The 24051-nt window shown below is 41.2% G+C and overlaps 3 protein-coding genes across 10 annotated transcripts in view; 1 reads left to right on the top strand and 2 right to left on the bottom strand.

Moving 5' to 3' along the window:
* On the bottom strand, positions 1–7759 carry LOC121723628. 3 transcript variants are annotated; one of them, XM_042109701.1, is made up of 5 exons: positions 7742–7759; positions 1097–1163; positions 632–973; positions 454–531; positions 1–269 (listed from the first exon to the last, which is right to left on the bottom strand). In XM_042109701.1, the coding sequence occupies exons 2-5, from the start codon at positions 1122–1124 to the stop codon at positions 127–129; spliced, it is 591 nt and encodes a 196-aa protein (XP_041965635.1). In that variant the 5' UTR covers positions 1125–1163; positions 7742–7759; the 3' UTR covers positions 1–126. The 3 variants fall into 3 exon arrangements, with proteins under 3 accessions (XP_041965635.1, XP_041965540.1, XP_041965463.1); XM_042109606.1 differs by lacking the exon at positions 7742–7759 and adding an exon at positions 1684–1704 and having other exon boundaries at positions 1–266; XM_042109529.1 differs by lacking the exon at positions 7742–7759 and adding an exon at positions 1684–1704.
* The window catches only part of LOC121722691 (ribosomal protein S6 kinase beta-2-like), a 20684-nt gene continuing 3724 nt past the window's right edge, over positions 7092–24051 (top strand). Inside the window, exons 1-16 of one of the 4 annotated variants that reach the window (XM_042108649.1) lie at positions 7092–7110; positions 8443–8497; positions 8608–8645; positions 8725–8839; positions 9110–9178; positions 9291–9438; positions 10227–10284; positions 10645–10745; positions 10873–10963; positions 11834–11924; positions 12095–12202; positions 16186–16248; positions 16381–16458; positions 16631–16738; positions 16934–17046; positions 20727–21612. In XM_042108649.1, coding sequence (XP_041964583.1) covers positions 8444–8497; positions 8608–8645; positions 8725–8839; positions 9110–9178; positions 9291–9438; positions 10227–10284; positions 10645–10745; positions 10873–10963; positions 11834–11924; positions 12095–12202; positions 16186–16248; positions 16381–16458; positions 16631–16738; positions 16934–17046; positions 20727–20886 — 1395 coding nt within the window. In that variant the 5' untranslated portion in view covers positions 7092–7110; position 8443 and the 3' untranslated portion in view covers positions 20887–21612. Of the gene's footprint in view, positions 7111–7470; positions 7618–7642; positions 7686–8442; positions 8498–8607; positions 8646–8724; positions 8840–9109; positions 9179–9290; positions 9439–10226; positions 10285–10644; positions 10746–10872; positions 10964–11833; positions 11925–12094; positions 12203–16185; positions 16249–16380; positions 16459–16630; positions 16739–16933; positions 17047–20726; positions 21613–24051 lie in introns of those variants that run through there. The other 3 variants (XM_042108643.1, XM_042108640.1, XM_042108653.1) reach the window with 3 other exon arrangements.
* The window catches only part of LOC121723171 (natural killer cell receptor 2B4-like), a 16498-nt gene continuing 14096 nt past the window's right edge, over positions 21650–24051 (bottom strand). Inside the window, exon 8 of one of the 3 annotated variants that reach the window (XM_042108669.1) lies at positions 21650–23325. In XM_042108669.1, coding sequence (XP_041964603.1) covers positions 23151–23325 — 175 coding nt within the window. In that variant the 3' untranslated portion in view covers positions 21650–23150. The remainder of the gene's footprint in view (positions 23326–24051) is intronic. The other 2 variants (XM_042109113.1, XM_042108891.1) reach the window with 2 other exon arrangements.

Here is a 24051-nt window from a genome sequence, read left to right on the forward strand (position 1 = left end):
ATTTAGGCCTATAGTTTTTAGCAATGATTATGATTTAGCAGTACAGGTGTCAGTAAGAAAATATAAAGTATTGTATGATATTGTCCACTTTGAATAAATGATGCACATTATATGGAACCTTAACTTTCAGTGAACTCGCTCTTTCTTGGTTTGGAGGTGAACAACAATTACAGCTCCAGTCATTGCAAGCAGCCCACAGCCCGACACAACCATGTAGACCAAGCCAAAGGGAGAGAGATGAGCACCAGTGGAGGGCAGTGCAGGTCCTACTAACAAATAAAAATGAAATCACTGTTGTGTAAAAGTCGTAAATATAAATGCCAAAGTTCAACTGCACCAGATACTTTATATTTTAAACATTTTAGCAAGTGTATATCTACTTTAATACTGACATTATTTTCCTGTAAATATGTTTAATTAGGAGTGTCTGCAGGTCTGTTGAGAACCACTTACCTTGTTCACAATGTACAGAGCGCACTGATCTGTTATAACTTTGGCTCGAATTTGGTGGTTCCATTTTATTTCCAAAAGCTGTAAGACAAGTCATAGATGGGTATCCTGAAGTAATAAAAGCTCTTTTCACTTCCAACCCCCTCATGCCACCACAAGCTGTTGTTGAAAGCATTCTTACCATATAGATGTACTCCTGTCCCAAACGTCAACACTTTGTCCTTTACCCTTGTACAGTAGTATAGACCCAGGTCATTGATTTGAATATTTGTGATTGTCATTGCCACAATTCTTCTCTTAACACGGGCCATACTGTTCACATGATGTTTGTCTTGATAAACAACAGTTATCTCTCCGTCTGTGACCGAAGTAACCATCAACACAATAGGCGGTTGTCCATCGTTCAGCTTTAACCAAGTAATGTCATGATGGAAGGAAATATTGCACTCAATTTCCATTGTACCTCCCAGATCAACCTTTCTCATCTCGAAGGCCTCTAGTCGCCTCAACGTCATCCAGTAGCCTGGTAATACATATAATGGAGGTTTCTGTTATTTATCTTAGAAAAAACAAATAAAAGACACAGAACAAGTTAAAACAACCAATGAAATCAAATAATATAATTCATAACATAACTCAAACTTACCTAAAATAATGATATACAGATATGGCATTCTGAGGCTGTGTCTCTGTTCCAGTGAATTGAAAGAGGTCTGTGGTTTCAACACAGAAAATCAAGTGAGACCCTGACCAATGCTGGTGAAGTAGCTTATACAAACAGGAAATAGGCATTTGCGGAACCCAAACTTTCTCTCTGGTATTATTAAAAGCTTTCAAATGGAAGCATTAGGCCTATTTCATTTTTTAAAAATAACCCCTTAAATTATTATTTCTGGCAAGTTTTGTGGAAAGAGATTGACAGATATAAGACCTACATGACAACCTTGCCAACAGTCTCACTCCCCACTCGTCACACCTAACGGTGATCAGGGACCCCAGACATAGCGTAACCTGTTAGCCTATTTGACTGAGGGGGGCCTATCCCCATGAAGACATGTAACATAAACCAGTCTACAGATTAGGCATTCTCTGGCCGGCCCCATAAATAAAGGTTTAACAATCTTTGGCTGAACAATACATTTGTAACGCTCACTGATCCGCATAGTAAGATTCTTTTCATTATTTGGGACACTCACTTTTTGAAAAATATGTTGTGACACTATCTGCACTTACAGGCATGAGGGCGCACCAGTCAGGTTACACTTAAAGCCTGTGTTGCAGGTTAACCACCACTGTTGATTAATGGGTACATAAAGCACTCAATATATGTGTATCATTTTTAAAAATGTCTCCAAATGGTGTTAAATGCCAGTTTTTGTTGTTTTTAGCATTAGCAGGTTTTTTTATGCAATTCGGTGATGACGTCACGTTGGGGACTACATGATCTGCGCTTCATTCATTTCAATGGACATCGCTGTTACACTTTCAACATAAAGTTTGTATATTTACACTTCGAATTTCGTCACAGCATTTATATCACAGCTACCCTATGATCTACCAATTGTAATAACGTTGCCTGATATCAATTTAGTATTTTTTTCTGAATTTCGGGAGGTCTCGTTTTGGAGGGTATGTTTTACATTCATTCCGATGGGAAACGGTTGCGGTTACACTTTGAATTTCGTTACAGCATTTATATGACAACGATCCTATGGTCTAACAAAGATAACAATGTCTTCCGATTCTAGTTTAATGCAATTTTCTGAATTTGAGAGGCCTCGTTATGAGGCTACATACCTATTCAGTTCAATTATGCTTTAACCCAGATAGCAAAATTTGACCGGCCCACCTCTGGCCCACTACCTTGCCTCAGGGTTTTGTGAGTGTTGGCCCAGTTCTGGCTGGGCCTCCGGCCCAACAATGGCCCAACTACTGATAACTGACACAAAGAATTTCCTCTGGCCCAGATGTGGCCCACACACTGCAAAATGACTCTCATTGTTTCTGTTGGCCCAGGTCTGGCCCACACACTGTAAAATGACTCTTATTGGAACTGTTGGCCCAGGTGTGGCCCACACACTGTGAAATGACTCTTATTGTTTCTGTTGGCCCAGGTGTGGCCCACACACTGTGAAATGACTGTCATGCATTCTGTTGGCCCAGGTCTGGCCCACACACTATATAACTGAGTGTTGGCTGAGTGTCGGCTGGGCCTCTGGGCCTGTACTGGCCCACACACTATAAAACTGATCTGACTGAGTGTTGGCTGAGTGTCGGCTGGGCCTCTGGGCCTGTACTGGCCCACGCACTATAAAACTGATCTGACTGAGTGTTGGCTGAATGTCGGCTGGGTCCCCGGGCCACATGTGGCCCATTAACTACCAAAAGTACTTGAAAATAAACACAAATCCAGAACTAGTAATTAAAAGCACAAGCTACTTTTATTAACAAGTTTGACAAACACAACCTTGCAAATAAAACAAACATTTAAAAATTATACAAGCTTTTACATATATACACTTTAGAAATTAAACAAGTTAAAATATACAATCTACTTTTATCTACAACAATCGACTTCTTTCATATACAAAAACACAAACAATTAAACATTTTAAAACTGTATAATGATTCAAAGAAATAAATGATTCTAAATTAACATTAAACATTTACAGAAATATTCTCTCTCTCTCCCTCACTCACTCACTCTAAAAGAGTAATTCCATTGTCAGTAGTTGTGGGTTGTGAGTTAAGTGTTAAGTGCTTTAAATTCTGTATTTTTGTACCATGTACCATGACCTACCCAGCTACATACATGCACACACACTCACTCTCAAAGTATTTTTCAATAGCAGCAACCTTTGCCACCTGCCTTCTCTTTCTGTTGCCGCTTCATTGTTTGCCTCCACCAGTTTCAGCAGCACTAGCAGCCGGGGGTGTCTCCAAACTGCATTTAGGTATAAAAGAATATTATAAGATCATTATGAGGTCTAAAGCAAGATTTCAACATGTCATCTGTCAGAAGTTCTGTTTGTCCACTCAAATATACTTACAGATAGCCACCTCAGCTCTCTGTGGGGGTTGATCAAAGAGTTCTTTCCATCCATCCTTCAATTTGAGATGCATGGACAGCATGTCATTTCAAAAGAAAAGAAAAAAAATCATTAAACTATGTATCCTTTACTGTCTGACAAAATATTACTAAAGCCCAGTCTTGCCATTCTGCAGCTGTCTTGGTAACACCTCCCTGGTAGTTATTTTGGGCAACATTGACATTGTGTGATTGTTAAATGCTGATATATTACCAATGACAATCACCAAGAGCAAGACATATTTGTCAACACATACAGACCTGAAGCACTTGTGGACTTCCTTCACAAGAGCCTTGTGGGTGCTCCAGTTGGTTGGCCATGTTTTCAACAGCGCATGTTTCCTGCCCACTCCTGTTCTTTGCTGACATAATGGATGAGGCAAACCAAAAGCATCTAAAAATGACACATCACAAAACACAGGCCTAGATGAAAGCTGATTCCTATGATTTGGCTCATCTAAACAAAAACGTATTACTTATTCTATTAAATCAATGTACAACTTACCAAGAGCTCTTCAGGTCTCCTGTTTTTCCAACACAAGAAATGGTTCACACATGTATACACGGGTAGCCTTCAGTGCAGGTCTCTGGTCAGTGTGGCCTGGATTCTGAGGTGTACATTTAAAAAAAAGTCACAGTAACGTTAGGTTAATGGAAGTATATGTGCTCAAAATGATTACATGATCATAAAACAACCCCTCAGTACAAAATACAGAACGACCTTAAAATACAGATTTTGATGAGCTTTACATGACCAGGACTGGACCCACCCTGCTACCATCTCTCTCTCTCTCACACACACACTCTCTTAAGGCATACAGTCTCAGTCCTGCCTGCCTAGTGCCTGAAGTTGGATAGATAACGATGAAATGCCCAATTACCAATCGCTATATTCTAAGTCATGCAATACTGGTTAACTGTTAAGCTATTTCTAAAATGATTAGATCACACTTTTCTTTGAAAACCACATAATTATGCAAGTATAGCTAACGTTACAGCACTGAACGTTTTTGACCACAAACACTGACGTTAAAGGTAGCAGCTAATTAGGCCAACAAAGTAGGCTAAGAAATCATAACGTATGTTACCGCTAGCTTCGTCATCGTCAAGGGGGTTAGATTGAAACACCCATTCTTGTTATGCTACTTGTTAAACTTTGTCTGCAATAATAAGCCTACGTACATTCATAATGATTTACATGCAATAACAGGTAAAGTTGCATGTTACTTACCACAGGCAGTGTCCAAAACGAGACAGTTTCGCGCCGTCCTGCTGGTTTCAAACTGAACAGTTGCTCTGCTCGTGGCTCTTCCACATGTAATGGGCCGACAGTCACTTCACAGAATTGGGCCATGTACGTTTAGCGTCCGGCTGTCGCTAAATGTTTCATTTTTGCCGCCAACAGCCTCGATACTGATCAGTGTTCGTTCCTGAAGTATCGGGCCACACACTGTATGAAATCCGTCTGCCGAGATTGATTCGAAAACTGGCAGTAGCCCATCAAACCCCAATCGGGCCAAATAAGACACTCAGTAATCAGCCCAACTACTGCGTGTCAGTGTCGGCCCATTCAAGGGGACAGTGCCTCAGCCGACCTGAAACTCCGCCGACAGTGGCAGCACTCAGCCAGGATTGGGCCGACTGTGTTTACTGTGCTTCAGCCGACTCGGACCTCAGCCGACACTGCCAGCACTCAGCCAGAATCGGGCCGACTATGCTTGCTATCTGGGAACGTTACAACACTTTTTTTGTTACCGTCAGTGAACGAGTGAAAGTCAACATTTTCTTTATATCTAGTGATAGTGATCATGTTGTTAGTTCAGATAAGTAGGCTACCGGGCAAACTTAGAAGATCAAAATATAAAGCATCATGATAGCTAGCTATGGGCTAACTTTCCAGTCCCACCTGTGAGCCACCCCTGTTGTTGCAAACTTAGCTTCTAGCCGCCGCCGAATAGGCTGGTCGTGTCTTCAGCATGAATATTTTGGATAACTACTGCTCGTGATTGATAGCCATTGACATCGTCAGGGTACGGCTTACCAAAGAGGGAGATAATATGGGCAAGTCGCAGTTTTGCAGGTGCTTGTGTGGGCTGTGCCGTCCGTCCCGATGGAAACTGTGGTGGAGAGCTGCAACTAGGGAAGCGAGTGCATTTTGGCCGCTGGTCGAGGAGCAGCGAGAACATGTATTATTGAGTATTACAATAATACATGTATTACATTTTCACTTTAAATACCTTTGTGCATTGTATTTATTTGTATTCATCTGTTATTTATCTATGTATGTGCATTTTATTTATTTATTGAATAAATCTGTAATTGTCTGTCTAACAGTGCAATTCAAAATGTAGCACTTTTCATTTGTTTTCTTTGTGCACGCTTGCGTTTTGCCAATTCCTGTTTGCAGACACTGCACCTCCAATTCAAAACACTAAGATCAGTTGCAAACAACTTCTGTGCATGTACAGTCTCTTACAGATTCCTGATGTACACTACATGTGAGCACACTTCACCTAACCCTGCCATACAGGTGCAGTGGCTAAATCAAATCAGTCCCTCCTTTTCTACAGCAGCCCAAGTTGTCAGAGGCGATTCGTTCAAGCTGTAGGAATGATGTACCTAACATAGAAAACGGTTTTAGTTTGATAAAGTATATCATTCACAAGCACAGTAACGTTAGCCTACAACAGATATTTTTTAAAGGGGAACGTGGCAACTATTTCAACGTAATAAACCCGTTTAGAAATCATTTGGATGGTTAAATGACCTGTTCCGGTGAAAATGGTGACTTTCCCCGCTGCGCCTAGCGTCCTCAGGCGAAAAACCAACCTTGCAACATTGAGACTACCGTCCCGGAAAGAGAAGTGAGAAACAAGAAACTAGTTTTAAATTGTGTTTCTTACCTTGTAACATCCACATAGTTCTGCCAAACTTATGCTAACCGTTCGCTAGCTTGTAAACAAATCCATGTGCTTTATCGTTACCTTTTCCCAGTTTGAAATAGCATAATGCACAATTTCTCCAGCAGAGAGGTAAATCCTGCCAAGTTTCCCTTTAAAGCTACACATTTCTTTCCTTTTTTTAATTAGGTTGTTACCATATATGTTTACATGTGGCATCACGTGGGTAGACAAATCAGACTAACTGCAAGCTGTGTGTCCAGCTGGGTTTCACTTCTAAGTGACGGTCATGAAGCCCCCTGTCATAGAGACAGTTGACATAATGGATAATTTCAGATTTATGATTCGCTGAAGTTATGTTTCATGTCAATCGTGTAATCTTACGTTACACGTTCGCCAGTAGGTGGCGAGAACGCGTTATCATCTGTACGTGATTTGATATGATATGAGAAGAAGAGTACGTGGTGAATGAATGACACGTTACTGTTGTAGTGCGTCTATTTATTACTTACAGTTACTTTTACTTTTCATTTTTTGTGCGGTGTAAGGTGACGGATTCTCTATAACATATGTAAATATCTCCAAACTCCAAGTCTAGTAGAGACTTTGCCAGTTTCAAAGCAATGAAAACATCAGCGGGTGCTGTGTAACGTTATGGATCACACGTTCCGAGTATGTTAATCTTTTCTTGATATCTATTTGAACATTTGGTGACATATGGTCTAAATAGTTAATTGATTGTAGTATTGGAAATCTGCAATTCCCCTGGCTGGCCACTGTTCGTCGCCATTTTGTTAGCGTTTCTTGCCCGCCAGGTATCCATGGTAATCACGTGACTGCAAAGTATGTAATATTGTTGGGTATCACAAAACGGAATATAATACGAAAAAGCAGCTACTATTTCACAGCGTTTGAAGTGATTCTCCTTTCTCCTCCGCCTTAACAATCTTTGACAACACCTCTCTGGCTCTCCGAACGTTCGCCTGCGCCCTGCTTGCGCCCTTTCTTTTACTGTCTATGCTTGCGACCTGGCAAGAGCCTTTCTTTTACTGTCTATGGCAAGAGCGGAATCAGGGAAAGAGCTCGAGGTCACTTATTGATGACGTACACTTCAATGAGTTAGTGCTGAAGTTCCCTGAACTCCAGAACAGACCGGACTATTTCTGAATTAATTCAACAGTAAGTGCGCTGTCGTTAATGTTACCCCAACAGTTATGCAAAGGCAACCAGATGGCAAAGAGCAGAAGGTAGAAGTCGTTTCAAGAGGCAGATGCAGGCGAGCATAGTGGCGAAATAGTGTTACCTAGCTGGTTAACTAGCTAGCATTTAGCTTAGCCAGAATATTTCAAATCAACTCAAGCAATCCTGGTTGTCAGTAGTGGTTATTCATTTCCAGATAACGTCCATGTTCATTCGCAGGAGTCGCACGGAAAGGAGAATGCAGGGGAAATTGTTCCAGCGCCATTCATTATGTCTTAACGTTAGCCTTAAACTGTTGACGTTAACGTTAGTTGAAGCTTGGGTGTAACGTTAATGTCTTCATGATCACTTTACTTGCTGGTCTGATCCACTGACTAATTGCCCAACTAGCTGATGGCTGATTGTCTCAGTTAATAGCACGTGTTGCAAATTGTGACCTTCTGCTAGGATATATTTGACTTTATTAACTTACGATAACGTTCATGTTAAATTATCATTTGAATTATCAAATGAAGCATGTTCGTCCAGAGGGTTCAGGCTAGTAACTTATAGATTTACATATAGATAATTTTCCCTTCGCATTGGTGGTTCGCTAGTTTCGTAGGTTTGCATGGCATTTATGGTAACGTTAACGTTAGGCCACTGTGAACGCTTGGTTGCCTGACCAGTCGTATATTTTTTGTCATTAAGGCATTAGCTAATCCGTAGCATAAATTAGCATGTGGTCTACCAAGCACCTTATGTTAGCTAACAACAACAACATTCGAGAACTGGCCATTAAAGCTCTCGGCTTGATTGTTTCAGGATGGCTGGAATGTTTGCCATTGACCTGGAGTCGGAAGACGTCAGTGATGTTGAGGTAGGTGCACACACAGCATCTGAAGTTAGTGAAATTCTTGAACTAAATATGCAGCTTACAGCTGCGTAGTCAGTCACTGACTACTTGTTTTCCCTTTCTTCGTTCTGTAGGATGAAGTTTGTGACTTCACCGTAACCGAAACCGAACCGTATGTATTATTTGTTTTACTTAGTTTATTAATGTATAAGAAATAACACACGCGTTGATTTTTAATCTCCAACCCTAAGGGTTCAAACAGAGGAGGTGGAACTGACAAGTGCCAGCGTGAACCGAGATAGCGAGAGGGTTGGCCCGGACTGTTTCGAGCTACTCACGGTTCTTGGAAAAGGAGGTTATGGGAAGGTGCCTATCTTTTTGCTTTCTGTATTTCATTGCATTTGCATGTCAACCGGCCCCCTTTAGCTCAAGGAACGTTTGTTTTTCATTTTAAATATAATTAACAATAGCAAGCCTTGCTGACATATTGTGAAAATTATGGGTGTGTTAAAGTTGTTTGGAGAGATGCCTCCTGTTGACTTATGGCAAACTCACTGGAAATGTCAGATTACAATGTTCTGTATAGTAGTATTTCTTCAGCATGAAGCTTGCACTAAGGACTTTTTTATTGGACAGGTCTTCCAAGTGAGGAAGGTCCAGGGAACCCAGACAGGCAAAATATTTGCTATGAAGGTCTTAAAGAAGGTATCATAGATGTATTTCTGTCTTATAGATTGTGGCAAATTTAGATATCTTTACTCTGGTTCATATTTCTCATTCTCCTTTTCTCCTTTCCTCAATAATCTATTCCTTTTAGGCCAAGATTGTATGCAACGCAAAAGACACAGCACACACTCGTGCAGAACGTGAGATTCTGGAGACAGTGAGGCATCCATTTATAGTGGAACTGTGGTATGCTTTTCAGACAGGAGGGAAACTTTACCTCATTCTGGAATGTCTCAGTGGTGAGTGATGAGACTGATGACTAGGTGGGTTTACATGGACACTTTTAATCTGATTAGAATTGGAAAAATGGCTCAATTGGAGTAAAATGACACATTTGAACACCTCGATCGAAATATAACTGCTAATCTGATTATAATTTTAATCGGAATGAAAGGGGTGGTGTATTCGGTTCTTATTCCGATTGAACAGCCATGTATACGGCCAATCAGGTTGCCTGCTGTAGCTTCTCCAGTACCTAATGTAAACAGATGACACAATATTTTTTATTCGGAATAGTTTCATTGGAATGACAAAAAAAAAAAAAAAAGCTGTCCATGTAAACGGGGCCACATATAAAAGAGCAAGGGAGTTTGGGAATGGAAACAGCGATGCAGAAATGAGTCATAAAGAGGATGGAAGTGAGGGAAACCCCTGATTATGACAAGGATCCTTCATGCTGATCTGAATGTATTTCTGTGTGTGTGTGGCATTGGACTCTAATCCCAGATGGTCAGGACTGGCACTTGGCCTGCTTCCACATACCGGTAGTCATTATGAGAAATCTGCACTGAAGTGTAACTCTGCGTACTCTACTCACACAGCCTAGTGCAAAGGGCCATTTATTTCTTGTCAGTGTCAAGGCTATAACATATCCATGGACTGACCGAACTATGAACATTACCTGAAATTGTGCTACCACTGTCTGTATCCATGTGTGAGATGCATAGACATAAACATGTTTTCTTTCTGTCGTTTCGATAAGAGAAAAGCCCTTAGATTTCAGCTCTGTCTCCTTGTTTTGTTTTAGGAGGGGAGCTATTCATGCAGTTGGAGAAAGAGGGAATTTTCATGGAAGACACAGCCTGGTGAGTAAAGGGCCTTACATCTCAAGAAAAAGTATGTGAGATTTAATGGATTGGCATTCACAAGAAGTAGATGAAACATATAAATAAAAATTAAAACTTGGAACTTGAAAACATACTCCTGTGTGCATATACAAACAAATCTCTCTCTCTCTCTCTCTCTCTCTCTCTCTCTCTCTCTCTCTCTCTCTCTCTCTCTCTCTCCATCTCTCCATCTTTCCCTCTCAAATTTAAATTCTCATTTAGATATAAGACATAAACTGATTTAACATAACCAGAATTGAACCGTGTATTTAATTGTTGTGTATGAGTAATTGTTTTTGTAACCTAACTACCCTTGCCTCGCTCTGTGTGTCCCAATAGCTTTTATCTGGGAGAAATAACGTTGGCTCTTGGCCACCTCCACTCTAACGGTATCATATACAGAGACCTGAAACCGGAAAACATTATGCTGAACCATCAAGGTGTGTGTGTGAGTATGTCCATACGGTCATGCAATGAAGCATGACTAGGAGCCTTGGCTTTGGGGTCCTATATTGTTTACAGCTTCTACATGTCCTTCCTTTCACATGGCTTTCCTTCTGACTTTAGGACACATTAAACTCACTGATTTTGGCTTGTGCAAGGAGTCCATTCATGACGGGACAGTCACACACACCTTCTGTGGGACCATAGAGTACATGTAAGTTCAGCTTTACACAGAGGATAAACACATATGCAAGCACGCACACGCTGCTGATAATCTTATTCGTATTACAGAAGTCTTTTTGCCACGGCATTATGATCATAGATGTTTCAAGACAACTTGTTTATTGTGGTCCTGTACATAGGTCTTGGTGATATAGTCAGAAACATGATAACAATCATATGTTTCCATTATTGATCATTGACGTCCTATTTTAGATTGCATATAGTTACAAAAAGTGAGGGTAAACAACTGGAAAAATAAAACAACTGTCATAATAGGGCCCCAGATGTTTCCAGTTCTAATAATAAGTAAGTAATAGGTAGTTTAACATAGCTTAGACAAGGCTACATTGACTGCATTTATTTATTTGTTAGCCTACATGTGTCTTGTGAAGTAAAGTAGGATAACATTCATTTTGGCTACATGATATTGATGCAATCACGTTAATTAGGAATTAGGATCAGGTTTGGGTCGATGTTAAACGCATATATTGTTGGTTTGGGTGGGGGGATTGGATCTCCAAAATGGGTTCGTCGGCTGCGGGATATAAAAAAACTCTGACCTGCATCACTACCATCTACCTACCCAGATGTCAGCAATAACAAAGACTCATGATTATTAGAACAGATACCATTGCCTTGGTTTGTCATGACTTATTTGGAACTTTGGCATTGCTTCATGCATTGCCATAATGGAAAAAAGACTCCACTGAAGTCAACTTAAGTGGTGCTGCTTTTTTAATGTTAGTGAATTTGATACACTATTATCTGATTGAAATGTATGTTACTGTTGTTACTGATCATGACCCATTTGTAAGACTTGTGAAATGAAATAAGTGTCTGTCTGTGTCTGTCTGCCTGCCAGGGCTCCAGAGATCCTCACACGCACGGGACACAACAGAGCAGTGGACTGGTGGAGCCTTGGGGCCCTGATGTATGACATGATGACTGGCTCGGTGAGTAAGGAAAGAAGTATAAGAGGAATCGATGGTTGAGAAAGAAGGAGTCATAATTCCATCTTCAGACATTTCTGACTGACCTGTGTGTTGTACTGTAGTTCTATATTATTTAGCCCTGGAAAGTCACTGTGTCAGGTATAATTATGTGTTTTCTCTTGGTCTACTAGCCTCCTTTTACTGGAGAGAACAGGAAGAGGACAATTGACAAGATTCTCAAGTGCAAGCTGAATCTGCCACCCTACCTCACTCCAGATGCACGCGACATGATCAAAAAGGTGCTGTTTCTTACCTCTCAGTTTTTCCTTTGAACTTGGCTCTTGCTCACTGTGTGGTTTGCATACTTTCTGTTACAATATCCATTTCCTGTACCAAACAAAAAAAAAAAACAGGGCACTGCCTAACTAACTGGGCAATGAAACCATAACTTATGTATGTAATTGCACCACTAAATAGCAGCCTTCTTATTTTCATAGTTTCAAGTTTAATACATGTAGTATAATATTATTTGTTGTTTACTGTATATTGTAGTACATATATTTTATGGTTTAACATATTTAGCTATTTGAAAAAAATCTTATGCATCTCAGTATAAGTATATACTCTTTTGATCCCGTGGGGGAAATTTGGTGAATAAACGTTGTTGCAGGTAGCTCACTGCGCCAGGATGTGTGCTTCACCTCACTGTGTGTTCACTGTATGCCGAGTGTGTTTCACTAATTCACAGATTGGGATAAATCTGTGAATTAGTGAAACACACTCGGCATACAGTGAACACACAGTGAGGTGAAGCACACATCCTGGCGCAGTGAGCTACCTGCAACAACAGCGGCGCTCGGGGAGCAGTGAGGGGTTAGTTGCCTTGCTTAAGAGCACTTCAAGATAAAGATATAAAGATAAAGACATAATAAACAGTAATGTGAACAGTGTGAGATTGATTAATTGATGCAATGCTCACAGGACGCCAGAAAAATAACACACAGTTGACATGAGATTATGATTTGCATTCATGCTACACCAAGTAGCATATGCTGTTTTCATTTTCAATAAAAAAAGAAAGATGGGAAAGTCACATGGATGTGAACTTGTGGGTACAAAATAAGGCCTATACAGCCCTAGACAACCTTTGTCTTTGGCTACAACTAACGACTAGTTTCGTAATTTATTCATCCGTTGAATATTTTCATGGTAACTTGATTACCGTATTTTCCAGACTATATGTCGGATCAGTGAGCCATGAAGAGGAAAGAAGTTGCACAGGACTATAAGTCGCATTTATTTAGAAAGGTATTTCACAAAATCCAAGACCAAGAACAGACGGAGACTATGTAACTGGACACATAGAGGCCAAAAAGATTAATGTTAATGAAGAAAGAGCGAATGGCAGCGATAACGAAGGCAGCCAAGAGGGCCCGAAGGTAATTTACAAAAGATTCACTGAACGAAAATGCTGATGTGGTACACCAACATTTAGCTAAAAATGTGGAGAATACAATGCAATCAAGCATTTTGGGCAATGTGGAGTCACAAGCCAGCAGCAGATTAAATGCTCAGGCGAGAGAGAAAAATATGCGGTTTTTAAAAGGACGTGCAGATGAAGGAGTGAATGGCGAAGCTGAGGCGAGCCGGGTGATAAGAGGAGGGCCCGATGCAAGATAAGAGGAGGGCCCGATGCAAGATAAGAAGAGGGCCCGATGGTAATTGTAAAACAATTTACAAAAGATTCACTGAACAAAAATGCTGATGTGGTACATGGAAAATTTAGCTAAAATGTGGAGAATGCAATGCAATCAAGCATTTTGGGCGATGTGGAGGGACAAGCCGGCAGCAGAGCAAATTCTCGGCAGGCTACCAAAGAGAGCGAGAGAGAAAAAAAGATGTGCGTTTTAAAAGAGCGTGCAAACTTTCACTGACGCTATAATAAGGAAGCTACCCTAGAGACTGTTCACATACAGTACCTTTCTTAACCAGTATGGACATTACATGTAATCTGGAAAGGCAAGTTAACTAGTCAACTAGCACACAGAATAGGGCGACCAGCTGTCCTGAGTTGCGTGTCCTGACAAAAGTCTGTCGGGACACTAAAACGTCCCGGTTTACACCAACCACTGAAAGTGTGGTCTCATTATAGCCCTATCCTTAACTAAACCCATTTACAAAGACTGTGGCCTAAAGCGTCCGGCATTTTATTTCGATAATCTGTGTGTGTGTGTGTGTGTGTGTCAGTCAGTCAGTCAATCAATCGTAACAGTCTGCATAATCTTTGCAGCCAACCTTATCGTGTAAACATTGTTGCAATGCCTTGTCATACCTGCCTCGTTTTAACGGTTAGGACAATGCTGAAGAGAAAGTCTTCATTCTCAAAATAACCTATGGCTCTGAGTTTTGTTTTCAGAAGTTTTCATGCATGTCTGGATAACAGGTGAGGAATGTTAAGGAGGCAGACTATTGTAAATCCTCAAATTATGGCCGGGGTCTTTTATTAGTATAAGTATATATACTCTTTTGATCCTGTGAGGGAAAATTTGGTCTCTGCATTTATCCCAATCCGTGAATTAGTGAAACGCACTCAGTGAAACGCACTCGGCACACAATGAGCAGAAGCACACACTAGTCCAGGCGCAGTGAGCTGCCTGCATCAACAGCGGCGCTCGGGGAGCAGTCAGGGGTTAGGTGCCTTGCTGAAGGGCACTTCAGCCATTCCTACTGGTCGGGGTTCGAACCGGCAACCCTCCGGTTACAGATCCGAAGCGCTAACCAGTAGGCCACGGCTGCCCCTTATTTACGGCTGTGCAAAGCACAGGCCTTTATTTCTTACATGCGTTGTATTTTGAGACATGCGTTTCATTTGGAGCGGCATACTGGTAGGCTATCAAAAGCAGATATTCAGTTTGGTTTGGGATTTAATTTACTTTTGGACTGTTTGATTAGGCCTATATTGCTAAATGTTGGGACTGATGGGCACTGAAATCTGGGGGGTATTTGATGGTTCACTATTAAGTTTCATGTAGTTGTAAGAGATTTCTACCCGCTGTTTATTGCGAGACAAGGCATCCGCTTTCATTCATTCATTGAACGTGCGTTGTGCTGTAATGGAAATTGAGTTATTTTTTAATTATGCATGATTTACTTTTTAATTCGTAGGTTGGAATGCCTCGTGGCAACAATTGTGTTTAAATGTAGGCTAGTACTGCTTCAGCCTCTGGCAAGCTCAGAAGGGGGCAGCAAGCGACTGGTAGCTTGAGAGCAACGTGTTGGAGACCCAGTGTAGGACAACGACTTTTCATTGGTAACAGTATTAAACCAACCAACAATATAAAATATTAAGAAGAACTCTTTTATTTCATTGAGGCGAATTGAAACAATGTAGGCAATTATTACCCCGGCTTGTAGGCTATTTGGGGGCCGTCCTTTATTTGTCAGAATCTGAGGCCCGGCCATAATTTGAGGATTTATGGTATGCACGCGTGTTTTAGGCATAGCGCAAGCCTATCTCTGACTGAAAGTGTGCGCAGAACTTGTGCATTTACATAACAATATTTAATACATTTTCCCGGTGGTGACACCCCCGAACCCCTTCTAACTTTTGGGCTTAAGTACGGAAAAGTGTCTGACCTGTCGCAAGTTCACCAAGCTCCCGATCTTATTCTACAAGCCTAAGGTGCCCTCTCGCGGTTGTACACGGTAATGTTTCATAGCGTTCAAGTTAATTCATACTGACTAACATTTAAAAACATATTAAATGATATATATTTTTGATTTTGATGACTAAGTCGCAGGACCAGCCAAACTATGAAAACTCTGACTTATAGTCCGGAAAATACGGTAGTTGTTTGGTATATAATATTTCAGAAAATGGTGAAAAAACATTGATCAGTGTTGTCCGTACACCAAAGATATTGAGTTTACTGTAATAGTGCAGTAAGCGAGTCAGAATTCAGAGAATTCTGAGGGTTTTCCTTAAAAATTACTCAGGCCAATTTAACCAAAAACGGAAATTGTTGGCGATTAATTTGCTACAGTAGTTGACTGTTAATCAGTTAATCAATAAATTGTTGCAGGCCTAGTTTTGTCAGTGTCATGTTGTGTATATTGCTCTATTCTAAAATGTGGTGCAACTCAATCCTAATATCCACTGCTACATTAGCCTGGTTTGTTTACGCATCAGTTCTCCCTTTTCCCCCCCTATGCTTCTTATCTGTGATCACTCTCCTTTTCAACCCTCCCTCTTCTGTATCTGTCTATCCCTCGCTCTCTATAGCTGCTGAAAAAGAGCCCATCTCAGAGGCTAGGCTCAAGCAAGGCCGACTGTGAAGATATTAAGGTGAACAAGTGCACCCATCATCACATTACCTCTGGAGGATGCTATTGTAACAGATATGTGAGAATAGCTTGGATTCTTGCAGGGCATGGATATGCATCATGTATAAATGTTTTATTTTTGTGACTTTGACAGAAGCATCCTTTCTTCCGGCATGTCAACTGGGATGATCTATTGAACAAGAGCATAGAGCCACCCTACAAGCCAACCCTGGTAGAGCACCACTCACCAATTGTTCCGCTGCAGAGAACTTTGGCATTCTTTTAAGAGCTATCCCTCTAAGAGCTATATTCTGTTATTCTTTCATATTCATATATATCTGTCTCCCTTTTTTCATTCCTTCCTGTGTCTCTTGCTTTTGGTTCCCCTCCCATTCTCTTTTAAGCAATCAGACGAGGATGTGAGCCAGTTTGACAGTCGCTTCACCCGCCAAACTCCAGTGGACAGCCCTGATGACACCACTCTGAGTGGCAGTGCAGATCATGCTTTTTCTGTAAGTCTCTCTCATATGCGCACACACACACACACACACACACACACACACACACACACACGTTCACACTGTCCTGACATTCACATAGCTGGCAATGAACTATGCATGTATTGCACAGTTCCTCATCACATTAAAACTTGCTCAGATTGCTTTGCACGGATTGGGATTTGGCGTGAACCCTCTTGTCTCTGTCAGGGCTTTACCTATGTGGCCCCCTCAGTGCTGGAGAGCTTGAAGGAGGGCTTCTCTTTTGAGCCCCGACCCCGTCCTGTACGCCGCCACACCAGCAGCCCTCACACACCTATTAGGTAAGAAGTCACTTCTGCATATCCAACTATTCTAGAAGCAGTGGAGGCTTGTGAACACCCAGGTTTTAACCCAGGTTTTATATTTTGCAATGTTGATGTGCTCGATATATTATTACGCTGCTTGACATGATGTCAAGTGTGGTGTTGCTTATTTTTGCCATTGGGTACATACCAAACACTATCAATTACTGACAATTAAATCATTGAACACCTAGGCTAGCACGCTGACCTACAGTACATCAGTAGAAACAAGTACGTATCTCATTATCATTGGGTCATTCCGGGTCAAATCAGATAAGTTTGTTGCTGCACCGTATCAGATTTTGTTCAAACCTAGTCTATATCAACAGTAGGGTTGCAAAATTCCGGGAATTTTCAAAGTTGGAAACTTTCCATGGGAATTAATGGGAATAAACGGGAATTAATGGGAATAAACTGGGAATTTTTAATATGGCAAGTTAAGTCTATAACAGGGAACAAAATGTAGTTGACAAAACCCCATCTTGCAGCATAATATTAGTTAAAACAACCTGATTTAATGCTATTTCAGTCAAATTTCTACCCTGTACATATGTCAATCACATGCACACAGCAATCGGCATAGGCTGCTAGACATAAAAGAAATCTATGGTGCGTTCATATGCATGGGGAATTTTTTTTCCAACCAATTGGATTTTGTTGTTGTTTTGAGTGGTGTAGTGTATCTTGGGCAGTTCAGTGTTGCTAGTTTAGCACACTAGTAAACCATAGGCAGAGAATGGGATTCCCGCTAACATGCTAGCTAGCTTTGTATGCTAAGATAAGCAAAAATCCGAACATACAAATCATATTGCTTATTACGAAACAAAATGTTAATGTTTGTATATGAAACCGTTTGTATGAATTACCCAAAATTCCATGTTAATTTCCGTAAATTCCCATTAATTCCCATAATTTCCTTTAATTCCATGAAAGTTTCCAATTTGGAATATTTCCAAAATTCCCCAGCTTAACTTCCCATGGTAAGTTTCTGGAAATTTACCGAAAATGTTCCGCCCCTTTGCAACCCTAATCAGCAATGGGTCCCAATACCAAGGCCTGTAAAATATTTCTGTTCAAATCCTATATCTTGATATTATTTTCAGCCCTTGAAATTACTTCAGTTTTACAGCCTGAAAATCACACTGTCTGGTAAACAATGTTTGGGCATTAATATATTTGGGCAATAATATAGTATTATTCATAGGCAGCTTTGTAGGGTGGAAAACAAACATGTTCTCATGTACGACTGGACCATTGAAAGTTTGTATGCCATTCTCATTATAATTCTCTACAAGGCCCTAGATTTGGAATAAAAGGTGCAAAAAGAGTTACATGAAGAGTAGTATAAACATTTGTACGCATTTGGTATAAATCTAGCCTGGTTGACACCAGACCCTTCTCAATACAAATGTCTGGCTAAGATTCATTTACCTCCCATTTCCAAAAGGGTGTCACCAACGGACGCCGATCAAAATGCCTTATTTATTTGTTTGTTTTTGGACAACGTAGGCTACCGATAAGTAAAGCGGGAGATGTGGGTTGCTTTTGCGGCCGTGTAAGCTGCAAAGCACTGCGTGAAACACTAGAAAGGGTGTGTCGCGATTCTGCATTTTCACACCGCGACACAGTATCGTGGATATGAGTGTCGCGATTTCGGTTTCGAATCGTATATCGTTACAGCCCTATATACCATCCAACCCCTCAGACTGGGAGACAAGCTCTTGCAGATGGGTGTGGACGCTCACCTGGTAACCTGGATTACAGATTACCTGACCGAGCGACCACAGTTCGTCAGACTGAAGAACTGTCTCTTTCACTGTGATCAGTAGCACCGGAGCGCCACAGGGAACTGTGCTCTCTCCAGTCCTGTTCACCCTGGACACATCTGACTTCTGCTACAACACCGAGTCATGCCACATGCAGAAGTTTTCTGACGATACTGCAATTGTGGGGTATATCAGGAACGGGCAGGAGGAGGAGTACAGGAGCCTGGTGGAGGACTTTGTGCAATGGTGCAAACTCAATCATCTTAAACTCAACACTTCAAAGACCAAGGAGATGGTGGTGGATTTCCGCAGGTCTAAGCCCACTCTGCTACCAGTCTCCATTGATGGGGTCAATGTGGAGCTGGTAAGCACCTACAAGTATCTGGGTCTCCACCTGTACAATAAACTGGACTGGTCAGCCAACACTGACACACTCTACAAGAAAGGGCAGAGCAGGCTGTACTTCCTGAGGAGGCTGCGGTCCTTCAATGTATGCAGCAAGCTCCTCAGGATGTTCTACCAGTCTGTTGTTGCCAGCGTCCTCTTCTATGCAGTGGTATGTTGGGGAGGAAGCACAAAGAAGAAGGATGTGGGGCGACTTGACAGGCTGGTAAGGAAAGCTGACTCTGTAGTGGGAGCTGAACTGGAGGGCATCACTTCAATATCTGACAAAAGGACCCTGAACAAACTGATCAACATCTTGGACAATGAGTGTCATCCACTCCACAGCACTATTGTTAAGCAGAAGAGCCTGATCAGCTGGAGACTTCGCTCACTGCCTTGCACAACAGACAGACTGAGGAAGTCATTTGTCCCCAGGGCCATTGAACTGTTCAATGCTTCATTTAAGGGAAGAGGAGAAATAGACTTCTCCGCATAGTCTGTCTGCCTCTTCACCCCCTCCATGTTTTGAACTGTCTGTCCACTAGCCACTTTTTACCACTGTCTTTCTGCCTCACTGTTTGCGTGCTATATTAGCACATATGCATAACCCCTCCCTCCTTTTTTAGAATTGATTTAGATTAAGTGTTATTTAGTATAATTTGTATTTTAGTATATTCTTTATCTTCTACTGTCCTTATTGCTTAGTTATGTTTTTTTATATTTATATACTTTTAATGACTTTTTCTGCTGTTGGTGAATGTGTGTGTGTGATGTCTGTATGCTACTGAGACCTTGAATTTCCCCTGGGGATCAATAAAGTATCTATCTATCTCTCTATCTCTAATATTTGAGCTCTCCACAATTTCACCAGCTTTGCACTTTCTTCCATATCTAGGGCCTTATATAAAATTAATGTGCATGCAGTACAAAGCTTTAGTGGTCCTATCATACCAAGAACATGTCTGTCTCCCATTTTTCAAAATGTGGGCAGGCTAGGAATAATACTTTTCAAGATATTAATGCCCAAACATTGCCTCCAAGATGAGGCATTTCTGAGAGTAAAAATGGTACAAAATCAAGGGTGAAAAAATGTATGAAAACATTGGAATTTAACAAAAATATTTTATAGGTCTTAGTTTTGGGACCTAAATATTAGTTAGACAAACTTTGAGCAAAATCTGAGACTGTGCAGCAACCATTTTCCTGGAATTTAACAAAAATATTTTATAGGTCTTAGTTTTGGGACCTAAATATTAGTTAGACAAACTTTGAGCAAAATCTGAGACTGTGCAGCAACCATTTTCCTGGATTTTGTCTGATTTGACAAAGAATGACCCATTTCTACTGTGGCAATGTAAACAATGAGCACTCATAGCTTATCTACAATTTGTAGTATGCCGTATCAGATGGACAGGCTAGTAATGGTCTTACTCGGGCACCGTCAAGACAGGATGTGGGTATGCTGCCAGGGAGTCTGGAAGTCATGTCTTTTCCCCTCTTGCTCTTCAGTCCCCTGAAGTTCTCTCTAACTGAGCCCTTCAAGACCAGCTTGGACGGAGAGTCCGAGTCTCCCGTTCAGAGCCCGCCCCCAGCCCTGCCCACAGACAACAGTGCCACTCAGCCAATAAGAACGCCTGGTCGCAACAAGAAGAAGGGCCACAGGAGATGAAGCAGCCAATCACGCCTCATGACCAGGGACTCATCTCAGGGGCCACGTTTCTTCTCTTGTGCTGGTTTCTGCATCACAATCCACTTCTGTCAAGGGTCAAGAACCAATTCCTTACTGCCAAAGCATTTTGACACTGTCACTGATGTGACTACCATTTCATGAATGTCTCCATTAGGTAGTGCTGATTTGTGCCTGTGACTCATCATGGTTCTGCACACAATTTCCTAGTATTCTTTACCTAAATGAAAAAGAACCTGTCTGAATGAAAGTTTCACTAAACAGATGACCACAGCTGAAATTATGGTTGTGTTTATGGACATTTTCATTCTAGAAAACTACTGGTCCATGCTGCTACTACCACTGTGATGCTATCAGATCCGTGTGTGTGTGTGTGATGCCTTTCATTACAGTAGGTCGGAACCTGAACCCACTAGACATTCTATTATTTCGCTGTGAGATTTTGGAATGAGAAGGTGTGGAATGCATTATCATTGCTGTTGTACATGGTATAGTTATAGAGGTTCTATCCTTATATTATTTAATTTAAAAGTATTATTGTGCATTTATTAACTGAACTACGTGGGTTTTCTGGGGTGGAGAGTGTTTTAAGACATTTTACTTTCTTTGTTTTCAGTATCAATTCAATTACTTTCTTGTATCACTAATTTATCTGAAAAGGGCTTTGGGGTGTGACATGTTAATAAATGAAATGGATAAGATATCATATTAAGGCTGTCAAGAAGTCATGGTTGTACATTCATAGTAAAAGTGAATGTAAATATCACTTTATTAATTGAAACAAAGGTTGGTAAAATTCTACATGAGGGTTAAAATACATACATCTCAGCTGACAACAATATTGAAATATTCAAACATTAAAATAAAACAAAGATTGGTCAAACTCTACATGAGGGTTAAAATACATATCGGAACGTCTCCTATTACCACCTGTCTCCTATTTCCAACGTCTTGTGTATGTGTCACTTAATATTCATTTCTATACAAACCAAGACGGCAGATTCCTAAAGAAGCGCAAGCACCCACACCGTAAGTGTATCTAAATTAGCTATGTACCAAAAATTAAATTTTACCATGACTCGAAGAGCTGTAAACAGTGTTGTAAGAGCTCCAGTGTAATTTTGATTTGCGACAAGAATTCTTGGTCTAACCGTTGATGTGCCGTGTGAAAGGGCAGCACTAAACTCTGAGCGTGGTAAACAAAATCAATATTTCAGGCAGTAAAAGCCCCCGTAAGAACCAAAGCAGATTTTGTTAAAATCTACACACCTATGGCTACTGAAAAATGTAAGGTTCATTTATCAAATGTTATTTTGAAGTATTAAAAAATATCATTTTAGAATTTTCGAACGAAAGGGGCGGTAATAGGTGCTTTTACGATACATCTCAGCTGAGAACAATGTTCAAATTTTGAAATACTCAAACATTAAAATGTTCCTTTTTCAAAAAAAAACAAATGCTAAATATTCCTCCTATCTGGTCACCGGTTACTTCACAGTTCGGTCACATCAATCCCCCCGTCCCCCTCCTTGTGTTCCTCGTCCAGGGCAACCGACGTCAGCTCCTCTTCTGCTTCTGTCTTTCTCTCCCTCTCTTCACTGTTCCCGTCTTCCTCCTGTCTCTGTCTGGCTCGTTCCCGGAGATCCATGCCTTCCAGACTTGAATAGTCATCAGAAGAGTCGCCATCCTCCTCTCTCTGGTCCCCTTCCTCCTCATCATCATCTTCCTGGCTACTTCTCTGTACCTTCCTGCCTCCTGCTGCATCGTTGTTCTCATTCATCTCCTCCTCCTCTCCCCCCTCCTCATTCTCCATCCGTTTCTGAGGCCACAGACTTACACCTAGACATCCCTCAATCGCCGTGACGACTCTCCTCAGTTGCCCCTGCACGCCTGTGGAGAAGCGACGGGCGGCATCCCCTACTCTGCCCTTCTGCCGGGTCGTCCACCTGAAGACGATCACCAAGACAACCAAAAGCACTAGCACAATAACTACCAGCACCACGGCCGTGCCAGCTCCCCCTATTTCTGAGGTCTGAGCCTTTGTGGTAGTAGTAGTAGTTGCTGTGGTGGTAGTAGTTGTTGTGGTAGAAGTTGCTGTGGCAGTAGTTGCTCCGGCAGGAGTAATGGTTCTGGGATTGTTTGTTGTTGTAGTCACCTGGGTTTTGGAGGCCCTCGCCGGCTCTATAGTGGAATGGTTGGATTCTTGGGTCCTGTTATTGGGGTTAATAATGGAGGGTAATGTGTTATTAGTTGTATTGTTGTGAGTTTCTGAACTGCCTGAGGGTTGTATTAAGTTGACTGCTGGTGTTAGTAACAGATTGGTGGTGGTTGGTGTGGTGACAGGTAGAGCTTGGAGGGCAGGCAGGGTCAGAAGGAAGAAAAGACTCAACCAGCTTAAAGAAATGATTGGCTTCATTATATCTGAAAGAGGAGAAGAAAAATATGAATTGCAGATTACAAATATATAAATATATTTATGTATTTTTTTTAAAACACCTTGTTGGAAAACTACTTCTGAAAACGTATAAAGACTAAATTGCTGTTAGACATCATTATCAGTGTTCTGATGCAGTGACTTCCCCTGTTAGCTTAACCTCTTCCCTTAAGAGCTAAGTGAGCATGTGCGCAAACCACAATAAGGAAACCGTGGGCTGCCGTGGGCTGCATTCCAGATGGGCTTAGGCAGAGACTTTTTTTAATGAGGAGACAGCACTCAAAGAATCATCCATGCATGGGGTTAGTTTGTAACATCAATATGGCAGTAGTCTACACATATCCCGCCCCTTCCTGTATGCCTCTTCATTCACTTGAATAGGAAAATAGCTGCCTGATTAACTGCCCGCAGTGTGTTACCAAGAAGGCTGAGTGGGGGGACTTGCCCATAAGGACTATGGCTTAGGTCTGTGTGGTCAGCAGGTTTCATACAGGCTCCCCCCAGATATTTTGGTATTCGCATCCAGTTGTCTTCAACAATGTCTAATAAGAAATATCTATGATTTAATAATTGATTAAACCTAGCACTACAAACCATCCTCAGGAAGGAAGAAGAGGCCGAAAAAACTGACATGAAAGTCGGGTATTTCAAGAGAGAACGAGTAGTATATGACGGCAGTACATGATTTGTACTTGTTTGCTCATAAGTGGGTA

This window comes from Alosa sapidissima, chromosome 1, assembly GCF_018492685.1.
Source record: "Alosa sapidissima isolate fAloSap1 chromosome 1, fAloSap1.pri, whole genome shotgun sequence".
In the NCBI taxonomy this organism is placed as follows: domain Eukaryota; kingdom Metazoa; phylum Chordata; class Actinopteri; order Clupeiformes; family Clupeidae; genus Alosa; species Alosa sapidissima.

Excerpts from the sequence above, each read along its gene's own strand:
- LOC121723628 (XM_042109529.1), bottom strand. Across the intron at positions 974-1,096 it reads TCTGTATATCATTATTTTAG|GCTACTGGATGACGTTGAGG; the intron begins GTAAGTTTGAGT and ends ATGTATTACCAG. Across the intron at positions 532-631 it reads GACAGGAGTACATCTATATG|CTTTTGGAAATAAAATGGAA; the intron begins GTAAGAATGCTT and ends CTTGTCTTACAG.